We start from the raw sequence: 12,397 nt of genomic DNA, 5'->3' as shown, positions 1-12,397 counted from the left end.
TTTATTCAGATTTTCTATTTTTTCCTTGAGTTTTGGCAGTTTCGTGTTTCCAGGAATTTGTCCATGTCACCTAGGTTATTTAATTTGTTGGTGTATAACTATTCGTAGTATTCCCTTATAATCCTTTTCATTTCTGTAAGGTTGGTAGTAACGTCCCCGCTTTTTCTGATTTTACCATTTGTAGTGTTCTCTCTTCGTCTGTCTAGCTAATTAATTTTAGCTATAATATGTTTTAGCTATATATGTTAATTTTGTTATATCTTTTCAAAGAAACATCTTTTGGTGTCATTGATTCTATTGTTTTCCATTCCCTATGTTGTTCATCTCTGCTCTAATCTTTATCATTTCCTTACTTCTGCTAGCTTTGGGTGTCTTTATTCTTTTTTTTTAGCTTCTTAAGGTGTGAATTTAGGTTACTGATTTGAGTTCTTTCTTCAACGTAGGTGCTCACAGCTATAAATTTCCCTCTGAGTACTGCTTTTACTGCATCCCATAAATCTGTATGTTGTGTTTTCATTTTCACTCATCTCAAGGTATTTTCTAATTTCCCTTGTGATTTCCTTCTTGACCCACTGGCTAATTAATGACAGTTTGTTATTTAATTTCCATGTATCTGTAGATGTTGTATTTTCCTTCTGTTAATGATTTCTAGTTCATTCCACTGTGATCAAAGAAGATACTTTGTATGATTTCAATCTTTAAAAAAATTATGTAGATTTATTTTGAGGACAAACATATGGTTTATTCTAAAGAGTGTTCCAGGTACACTTGAGAAGAATGTGTATTCTGCTGATGTTGGGAGTGTGTGGAGTGTTTTGTATATGTCCAGTTGGTTTAAAATGTTGTTAAAATCCTCTACTTCTTTACTGAACTTCAGTCTAGTTATTCTGTTTAGCATGTCATTTTAAAGCATGGTATCACCAGCATATAATACTACTCCCAAGATGACACAGGCTTTGCGTATGATTGGACAAGGATATCACTAAGGTATCTTTACCAACAACATAGAGACCCAGACTATGGTAGGCATTACTTTAGTACAGTGACAGGAATGATTCCTGGGATGTAAATGGCTATTTCACCTGCTCAGATTGCACAGCTGCCATTTGGGTGGTGTCTTTATTTGTAACTTGGCAATTCTGTACTTTGAGTTTATAAAGACAGTTGTACTGAAACAGTTTTCTGTTGTAGTTTGTCCCCTCAGAATTCCTTCTTTCCTTTGTTACTTTGAGAGTGTATGTTACTACTCTTCCTTAAACTTGATTTACTTATATCTTCTTTTTCTGTTAAAAATCTTATCTATATTGTTTAGCTTTCAGCCCAAGAAATTTGACTTTAAAAGCCAATCAGAAATGCCCTTCTGGTTGGCAAATTAAGCTGATAAATTCTAAATTTAGCTCTCCAGCTATTGCTACAATGATGTTACCAACCTCCAAAATTTCAGAGACTTAGAAAAATAAGCATACATTTCTTGCTCATGGGTCTGTGGGAAGTTCTATTTCATGCCAGATGGTTCCATATCTGCTTAATGTGCTTTACATTCTGAGGCCAGTAGCTATCCAGGACATGCTTATATTATAGGAGAAGACAGAGGACAGTTGGTCAGGACAAACCATGTAAAACATTTAAAGTGTCTGCTTGAGTCACACCTGCTAACATTACACTGGCTTAAACAAGTCACATGGCTAAGCCCAACAAAGTGGGAAAACCTCCTTCCACAGGAGCGGGGAAGGGAGAGTAAGTATTCACTGAACAATAACACCATCAACCACAGCCTAGCAAAGTAAGACAGTTAGGAGCAACATAGTAAATTTCAAAAAAAAAATTATATTTATTTAAATTAAAGGACTTACTTTGAAGTTAAGTTCTTTCTCCTTTTTAGAGTAATAATGTTCTTTTTTAAATAAAATGATGGTAATAATAGAAGGCAGCAGAACTTTAAAAAATTCTTCTGACTTGACAAAAAGTTGGCCACCCTCTGTCAGTCCCCTATATTTTAGGACAATTTTACTATTCTATGAAAATCCCAAAGCCTCCTACAAGAAAAAAATCACGGATCTCTGAATGTAATCCCAGGTCTCTCTGGCTGTTGTTCACTATTCAGAGGCTATTCCTTGGCTTGCAAAGACACTCATTTTCCCCCTTCTCAGGTTTCATTATTCCAAATGCTTGTGATTAGGATGCTCCGTGTGTTAGAGAATTAAAACGTCATTATTTCTTTCTAGTGATCTAATTTAAGTTTTACATTAAAAATGGCCCCACTTACTTTTCCGTCTCTATACAAACTTAGTTTTTTTTTTTTTAACACTTGGGACCCTACAATCTTAATGTCATGCAAATCTTTCATGTCCTTGACATGAAAATTTTATAAAAAATAATGGCCTATGACTCTATAACTTTAAAAAGATGAGCTACTGAGAAGACTAAAATTTAAAAAGAAGCTAGTGGCTTTACTTCCAATGTGAAAGAACACATATTTAGTAGTTTTATATGTATACAAGTATTCACTAACAATTTTGTCATACCTTTATCAAACATTAAAGCTATGCAAAATAGCAGAGCAGCGCTTTTTTTTTTTTTTTTTTTTTGGTGGTTCTTTTTGCTCACAGCACTGTCAAAGCAAATGAAGCAACTGTCACTCCTCTAATGACTGCTTCACTCCTAACTCTTCAGCTTATTTCCACCTCCTACTCTTGCTCTTCATCTCATTCTTTACTTGTGATATTCTCCAGCTTTAGGCACTATTAAAACGTTATAGCCACCCCATCTGTTCCAAACTAGGGGGTGAGGTGGAAGAATGTGATATTGTAATGTATTGTATCTACAGAAAAACTTTATACAGAGACTTTCGAATTTGTCAAAACACTAAATTTCCCGCGAGTCTTGCTCTAGCAAATGAGATTCTCAGTTCATTATTAAACACTAACTTATCAGATAGGATCTATGAAATAACTTCACAATATGGCAAATGCCTTTTATTATCCTATTGATTGTGTCCACTGTTTGACCTAATGTATATTTAGATTTCATAAATGTGCAAATCTAAAATAAGAGGCAGAGGGGCACCCATGAATCAGCAAGGGAAGTTTCCACTAAATGGGATGAGAACTCAACTCACTGGTTTTGAAACTCATGTTGGTGTCATACTTACATTTTAAATAAAGTATGCTTCCTTTATAACATTTTGTGGAATATATGTATTAGTTTGCATTTTCTCTAATTTTTAAAGTGTAATTCTCATTAAAATAAGATGAAAATTCAAAAATTTGGCTGTAACTTATATAAGCAACATACCTGCAGGTATGATCATCACTCACACTTGCAATTTCTTGGCCTTCTTTGGGATCAAATACCAAACCATTAATGAAATCTGTATGGCCCTCTAAAACCTGACATAAGGGGAAAAGTTAGTAAGAACACAGGAAAATAACCTACAATATTCCTACCTAATATTTTTACTTCATTGCTTTCACTGCATGCTTCTCTTGTCTATAAATATTTCTTAAGCAATCTGCTATTTTTAAAACATGATTTATACACCCACCTTTCTAGGTTTATCCTGGAAAGAAGTTGATCATTCAACACACTGTTATTAGCTTGATCTTCCTTTTCTAGTATGCATTTCTTACAAAAACAGAGACTTTTTTTTTTTAAACTGTACCTGTCCTCATATCACCTCATTTCTCACTCATTATATAAAGGTTAAATAAAAGTTAAAGTTAGAAGAACTTTCTAGGGGCTCTGAAATAGAGTCCCCTTCAATTTTTTACCTTATACCTGCTGCTCTGTACACTGGCTGCTCCCTAATAAATACATAGCATGGACTTCACCTTCTACTGTCTTTATTCACTTGCTCAATGTGACTGCCAGCACTGGAGACAGCTAGTATTATAAGCCCATTATCACAACAACCCAGCAATTCTCTTCTGGCCACAGAAGAAATAAATGGGAAGTTATAAGGTAGAGGACTATGCAAGCAGGCAGGTCCAATCAGTCTAAATCTTTACAACTGAAATCCTAAACAGGTCTGTCAGATATCAGATATTTAAATATTCTAATAGATATTGTTCTTGCATCCTATTTTCCTTCCAAACACTTGAATTTGATCTCAGTTGTAAGATTAATAAAGTGGTTCTATTTGGTACTGTTTACTATTTGGAGATATGTAATTAGGAAAAAAAAGGATTTGACTCAAACATTCCTGTGCAAGTTTAACAAACCCAGGTCCTCCAAATCATTCTTCAGAGCTTATGTCACAGTCTACAAGCCAAATCAAATTAACATTAAATATTTAATGTCTATTATAACTAACAATAATTGTTAGTAACTATTGACTTTTGATGAGTCGAAGTTTTATGTGCCATTTGTACAGACAGTCACTGATACAGCTTTAAATTAATATATACAGTGCACTGTATTATGGTAAAATTCTATATAGCCCACTGTATATAGTTTAGAGCATAACTTTTACTGTTTTCTAAATGATTGGACAGGTTTATAGTTTATCTTTGTTTTATAACATTATTCATAGTTTTGATTTACTAGAAAGTCAAGAAGGCAATACTGTTCTTATAAAAAACATGATTCAGTTTCAATCCAAACTGAGAGGTATTTATTTAATGAATTCCCCTCCCACTTTATTGAGACATATAACACTGTGTAAGTCTAAGGTATACAACATGATGATTTGATATACATATATATTGTGAAACGATTACCATAATAGGATTAGTGAAATGACTCCCACAATAGGGTTAGTTAATACCTCTATCACCTCATAAAATTACCATTTTTGTTTTGTGGTGAGAACATTTAAGATCTACTCTCTTAGCAACTTTCAAGTATATAATACAGTATTGTTAACTATACTCATCATGATGTACAGTAGATCCCCAGAACTTATTCCACTTATAACTGGAAGTCTGTACCCTTCAATCATCATCTCCCCATTTCCCACACTCCCCAGGCCCTGACAACCACCATTCTATTCAGTTTCTATGAGTTCAGCTTTTAAAAAAATTTCTCCTATAAGTGAGATCACATAGTATTTGTCTTTGTCTGACTTATGAGGCAGAAGCTATGATCATCCCCATTTTACAGGTAAGGAAATGAGCACAAAGAGATTGGGAATTTGACCAAAGTCACACTATTACTAAAGTGGTAGAGCTGGGCTTCAAAGCCGGGTGGTCTGGCTCCTGTGTCTGTGCTTTTAGCCACTTCGTAGTCCTGCCTCTCACTAGGCCGTACTGTGTTTGTTCCCTTGAAGTTCAACTCTTACTCTATGTGTGTTCATGTCTATTATACTGAATTTCTAATTCTCCCTCATTTGCTGTGTCTACCTAATATTTTAATTTAATAAGTGATATCAGATTTATAATCTGCAGCCCTTACTATGATCCTAGTTACTTACTACAGCCTAAAATAGAGTAAATGAGATTCTAAACTACATATTTTAAAGGTAACCATAAAGTCATTTTAAATTGGGATAAATCCAATCAAAAAAGCAAAAATAATAAATATGTTTTAAAATAAAGATTTACAAATTATACTTGTCAACATACCTTGTATTCATTTTTATCTTGAAGGTCTGAAGTAAATACTCTAATTTTCATATCAGCAGCAGAAGTGCAAAATCTGGAAGTAAGAAAATGAAAACAAACCCATTTTTAGCCTAAGTGAAAGTTCTCCCCACCTCCAACCACCAAAGCTGTTTTCATAACTCATAATCATGTTTTTGTTTGGGCAGAAAGGGGATGCTGTGGCTCTGTTGTAAAAAGTGTTATTACAACTATTACTCGAAGTAGGAGGCACTTAAATATCTTTGGAAAACATACAAAAATTAGTATATTGGATTTGTCTCTTCAATAAGAAACGTGTAGAATTTTATTATAAATCACCACATGAATTTAATGTTTGACTTCTTCTTAAAGGCAGAAAAGGATGGGCATCTTTATTTAGCTAGGTCAATATTAGATATTATAAATAGTTAATAATTTTAGATATTAAAAAGTTATATATCTTAGTCTTTGCCTTCTTCAGTTATCCATAAGCCTTCTTACTTTAAGATATATTAAATTCAATAAATTAGACAGAAGCTGATAAACTTTTTATACCTATAAAAGCTGATATACTTCTATCTACTAAAAGCTGGAGTATTATTCACACTGACCGTAACATTTAAGGTACTGTTTAGAAGTACATCAGTGTATGTTACATTAAAAAACAAAATCTAATCAATAAACAACTATTTTTTTAACTACTTTGCCTTCAATCTTAAAATTTTTAGATTCTCAGCATGTCAGATTATGGCTGAGGAAGAAACAGAAGTTATATTTATATATTGAAAAACAAAGTTTATTCCCAATTGTCTTCAGATAAAATGAGTATCATATGGATCTAAATTTCTCAAGTTCTGACTGCATTAAAGTTAACCATTTTTTCTCAACTGATACATTTAGTTTAATTAATTAATTAATTAATTTTATTTATTTATTTTTTTGGCCGAGCCACGTGGCGTACAGGATCTTAGTTCTCTGACCGGGGATCAAACCCGTGCCCCCTGCAGTGGAAACGTGGAGTCTTAACCACCGGACTGCCATGGAAGTTCCCTAAGTTTATTTAATTTAAATAAAGTTTAAATTATAGAAGGCTCCTAATCTATAGACCTGGATATGTTGGTAGATCTCTGCTACCATGCCTTTTCAATGATTAGTTAAGAGCCATTGGAAGAAATAGAACAAAGCCAGCAGGGAAATGCCTTCTCTTGTCCAAGGCTTTCTTGGAGATGAAATTAAAAGTTGTAGGGAAATAAAGTACAAATTGACCCTTGAACAACATGAGTTTGAATACCACAGGTCTACTTATATGTGGATATTTTTTGATAGTAAATACTACACTGCTACACAGTCTGTGGTTGGTTGAATCCTCAGATGTGGAGGAACCTCGGATAGGGAGTGCTGTTTATAAATTATACTCAGGTTATAACCACCCCCTGCCTTGTTGTTCAGGCGTCAACTGTAGCTCTTTTCCCCACAACTGGGACTATGCTGTTGTAAAGTATTTATAACCAGAGCTGAAATTTTCTAATCTTTTGCCTTTCCTTGACAATGTTAAACTTACTTGATTACTGGAGGCAATGAATTAAGTCTAGTCTCAGGGCTCCAGGCTATGCCATCAACCCTGACTCCATGGTGAAATGTTCGTAGTGTTTTATACTGAATTCCTTCAATGTCTGCTTCTTCTTCCTAAGCATACACAGTAAATGTTTTAATAAGTTATGAGAACAAACAATATAAAACTGTATATTTCATTATAATGAAGAATTTATCAGGGGGCCATGAATATTCTTTTGAGAAGTTCAAAAGCAGATCAGATATTAAGATGTAACTGGTTTACTGAACAACAACAAAAATATCTGAAGCTGTCTAAGCCTCACAAAATAACTCTCTATGGTAACTAAGAACAAACAATATACTTGTTATACTTTATCTTACTTAGGAGACATTTTATTCCTAATAGTAAATACATTTCACAGCAAACACAATGAAAATGGAATGTTCTAAGAATCAGAATATTCTAGGTAAATGAATTACCATGCATGGATTATCAAGTGACAATATAAAAAATATATACTGAACATATTATGTACAAGATACTTTGTGCCTTATGATGTTTCAAAGTCATTATAATGAGTATCAATAATTTTCGCATAGTACTATACATGGCACTATACATGTGTGGGATGTTACAAACTATTCATCTATACCATATACTATTACACTCTATGAATAGTGAATATGCAAATAATGATCTGATTAGTCTTTTGGATATTTGATTCTGGGTAAGATGTTTAATAAAGTCAGCTTATCTCCTTGGCTTAGTACTACTAAAACGATTTCAGTTTATTCTCATGACAAGATGAGGAAAAAAATGAATTTTAAAAAGTCAAGTCATTTCTGTCTGGCAATATGGACAATAACCAGAAAAGCTTTCTGATACAAAAATAATGCAAAAATCCAAATCCAGAGAAGCAACTGAGCACCAAGGCATAAAGCTATCTTAAGGACATCTGCCCACATCCAATAACTAACAGCTTCAGTTTGTAGGGGATGGAAGACAAAACTTAGTGCCTGAACAAAGAGGGATGCAGATCAGAGACCTCTGCATAGATCCAGGACCTTTAAAGGGGAAGTAGGGGAAGAAAACCCCCAAGACTAAAAGTGCCAGGCAAAATATGTACCGTGGGTGAAGGCCAAGAAAGAGAAAAAGTCACTTGTGAGAAATCTCAACCATTGGCTGGCCCTAACATGAGTTTGGGGCTGGAATTCACATTAACTATGTGCTCCAGAAAATGACAATTTATTTAAAAATGTCCATATGTTGATAGCGGCCCCAAGCACTTGACAAAGGCAAACTCTCTTTGGGTGAACTTCCTCTACACAGGTCTCATAACGTTCTGACAGATATAGTTTAATCAAATATGATCTTACCTGCACGCACTACTACATATGAAAACAAAGTACCACAAACACAAACAGAAGAATCAACCTGGAGACATCAGATTAAAAAATTAGATACAGGGACTTCCCCGGTAGTCCAGTGGTTTAAGAATCTGCCTCCAATGCAGGGGACACGGGTTCAATCCCTGGCTGGGGAACTAATACCCTACATGTCGCGAGACAACTAAGCCTGCGCGCCACAACGACTGAGCCCACACGCTCTGGAGCCCAAGTGCCACAATTAGAGAGCCCATGTGCGCTGCAACTACTGACCCCCACGCGCCACAAGTAGAGAGAAGCCCACACACTGCAACGAAGAGGCCCCGCGCTGCAACGAAAGATCCCATGTGCCGCAACTAAGACCTGACAAAGCTATAAATAAATAAGTAAACAAATAAATAAATATTTAAAAAAAATAGATACAAAAAAGATGTATTTTTAAGGATCTAGAGGAGGTAATCAAAAAATATGAGTAAGCAACAAGAGATTACCCAAAATGACCAGACAAATTTTAAAAGGAGCTAAATAAAAACGTCTAGATAAAAATACCATAATGAGAAAAAAAAAAATCAATGCTTAGAGGAGCTGGAAGACAGATTTGAAAAAATTATTCAGAATGCAGCTAAGAGAAGACAAAAAAAACTGTTAAGAAGGATTCAGTGAGAAGTTCTACCATATATCTAATTTGGGTTGTAGAAGAAACGAGTAGAGGGAATGGGGGAAGAGTCAATATTTGAAGAGATAATGGCAAAAGATTCATCATACTTGATCAAAGGTACCAATATGTTTATTTAGAACGAACAATAAATCCTAGGCAGCTTAAAAAAAATCTGCAGTTAGACACAATATAGTAAAACTTCAGAACACACAAACTCTCATGATATATACATATGTGTGTGTATATATAGGTGTGTGCATATATGTGAGGGGGAGAGGGGGAGGGGGGAGGGCGGGAGGGAGAGAGAAGGGAAGAGAGTGAGAGAGGTATCTTAGAAATAGCAGCCAGAAAGAAAAGACAGGTTTCCTATAAAAGAGTAATAATTAGAACAACCACTGACTTCTTAGCAGAAACAAATGCAGGCAGACAGTGGAATATCTTCAAAATGACAGGAAAAACGGTTGGACTGTAGCCACAACAAAACTGTTTCTCAAGAATGAAGCTGTTTTAAAGATATTTTCATAAAAACCAAAACCAAGGGTTGGCATCAGTGAAGTCTCACTAAAGCATCTCCAAAAGCAGAGGCTGACAAACTATGGCTAAGGGGCCAAATCTGGTCTATGGTCTAGTTTGGTATGGCCCACAAGCTGAGAATCATTTTTATATTTTTAAAGAGTTGTAAAAAACAAAGAATAATTTGCAACAGACACCTTAAATGGCCTGGCAAAGCTTAAAATATTTACTACCTGGCCCTTCACAGAAAAAGTTTAAACTTTTTCTTGTAGTAAAGGATGTGCTTTTAGGTGAAGAAAAATGACCCTAGAAGGCAGGCCTGAGATGTAAGGAACAGTGAGTAAAAAAATCAAAGGCAAACATGCGGGTAAATCTAAACAAATATTAGTCACATAAACAATACTGAATTTGTGGGGTAAAATGAAAAGAAAAATGATAGAGAACTAAAATATAACAATAAGTCTTTAGGGGTGACCGTTCAAGTGTCAAAGGTCCTTGCTTTGTTCATGAAGAAGTTAAAGATATTAATTTTAACATTAATTAAGCATGCATATTAAAATATCTATGGTAACCATTAAAAGAAGAGAATCAACACGTAAAATTTCCAAACTATCAGGGAGAAAAAAGACGAAAGGAGGGGGTAACAAAACTCAAACAGAAGACACAAGAATATGCATACTGGCAATATTTTCAATAGTAAAATACTATGTAATAGAGGAAAAGATTAATTGTGGTATGTTCATATTATAAAACACCATACTACAATGAAGATATATGAATTTTGACATAGAGGAATCTAACAAATATACTGTCAATAACAAACAGTAGAAGAACATAATACAGAATCATTTCACTGATATAAAGTTTAAAACCTGAAAAACAATATGCTGATTTGCAATACCTACACATGGTAACTCTGAAGAGAAACAAAATTTCAGACATGGTTACCTGTTGGGGTTGAGAAGAAAAGGTGGTAAGGGAAGAAAACCCAGGGGGCTTCAAAGGCATTACTAATGTTCCCTTTCTTAAGCTAGGTAGTAGGTATACAGGGATCTATTATTATTATTCTAAGCTTAAAATATTGCAATTTTAAAAATAATCATTGTTTTGTTATTTAAATCAAAACCCTAAACGGGTCTTGAGACTAAAGCACAATTTTTCATGACAAATTTGCCCAAGGAATCTTCTGTGTTGACTATAGTTATTCTTCATAAAAGTTTCTAAGATTATAAAATAGGATTAGGGAAAAAATCCAGAGCAGGTGAAACTTGATATTTAATTGAATACATATGTCTATACAGATAGAAATTATGTGAAGGACTGTTCTAAGAATTCCATTCATCCTGAATCTAAATCCAAAGTTTTATAATGTGTACTTTAATTGAATCCTAGTGGATGTGTTGATTTTTCCAGGATAGCCTTTGCAATCCCAGCAGTCATCTCACAAATACATTACATATATCTTTCTCTATGTGATTCAGATACCCCTTGAAAATTACTTTAAATTTCAGGTGAGCTTAACAGAAAAAAGGAAACAGAAATGCATTTACCAAGGAAAGAAGAACTGTCAAATTCTATTACTTCTTAATTCGTCTGTATAATAACTGTATAGCTAACAGCCAGACATCCCAAGGCAGCAATCACTAAGTAATTTAAAAGTAAGGTTAGGAGCTTAATCATATCTGACTTCATAGTTTGGGTTACATTTATTTTTCCACACTTGACAAATAAATCTTCTAAAAATGAAGTTTTTACCATCAAAACACACATTATTTTGCTACTGTAACAATAGTATTCATAATTAGGTCCTGTAATTTGTTATTGAAGGTATATATGGAGTTACCGGGTGGTTGTGGGGATAAAGAAATCCCAGGGACTGTACAGCCTGAGTTTTACGTACTACCAGTGAAAACTTTTTTCCTGGCAGCAATGTCTGCCATTGAGCCAACTAAAAGGCCAGGGTGTGTGTGCGGTATAGGCAGAGATTAATGCTATTTTGGGTTTAGTCTGGGGTGTAGGCAGTATTGTATAGGCAGGAAATTAAGATACCTTGGAAAACTTGCTATAATACAAATCCTCACACAAGGCTCCAGCGTATTTGAGGTTGGGGCAACGCCAGGCTGGTGAAAGGGCTACTCTAAGGGCTTGAAATTGGCAGGCCCCCCCCGCTCCACACCCATCTAAGGCCAGATACAGAATTTTAGTTGGATGAAACTGTAAAATTTACGTAGTCTACTTCTTTCATCTAATGCTTAAATCTCTAGTAGGCCATTTGAAAAAAGTTTGTGCAACCCTTCTCTAAACATTTTCAAGTGAGAGGGAACTAGCTATTTTGGCGGGGAGCTTATTCAATTTGGGGGGTAGTTCTAATTATTCAAAGAGTTACATTTAACATTAAACCAAAACCTGTTTCCATGTGAATTCTATTCATTGCTCCAAATTTTGCTCTCTAGAACCATCAATGAGGTAGTCTAATTCAGTGACGGCAAATATCTGGCCATAGCTGATCTCCCCTAGGTGAACACACTCAAAGAAGCAGTTTCAGCATCAGTCTTAAAGCATTATAAGCAACAACTCCACTCAAATAGAGCTGACAAATAACATAAAAAACAGTTACCATTCTGAGTCTAATCCCTCTTTCACATGACAGTTTTAAACTTTTTAACACCACTCTGAAATTTGTCTTCACATACATTATTTCCTTTGAATCATAATACACTGCTAAGAA

At 34.6% G+C, this 12,397-nt stretch overlaps 1 protein-coding gene across 1 annotated transcript in view; it reads right to left on the bottom strand.

Moving 5' to 3' along the window:
- NUP37 (nucleoporin 37) overlaps nt 1-12,397 on the bottom strand; it is a 40,591-nt gene that overhangs the window by 22,971 nt on the left and 5,223 nt on the right. The window contains exons 3-5 of the mRNA XM_081248390.1: nt 7,120-7,244; nt 5,562-5,634; nt 3,295-3,389 (exon numbers count right to left, since the gene is read on the bottom strand). Of these exons, the coding sequence (XP_081104516.1) occupies nt 3,295-3,389; nt 5,562-5,634; nt 7,120-7,244 (293 nt within the window). The remainder of the gene's footprint in view (nt 1-3,294; nt 3,390-5,561; nt 5,635-7,119; nt 7,245-12,397) is intronic.

The sequence above is a fragment of the Mesoplodon bidens genome (genome assembly GCF_964165515.1).
Source record: "Mesoplodon bidens genome assembly, chromosome: 11".
In the NCBI taxonomy this organism is placed as follows: Eukaryota; Metazoa; Chordata; class Mammalia; order Artiodactyla; family Ziphiidae; genus Mesoplodon; species Mesoplodon bidens.
Note: the sequence above shows the minus strand (reverse complement) of the source record. Positions and strands in the feature narration are given on the sequence as shown.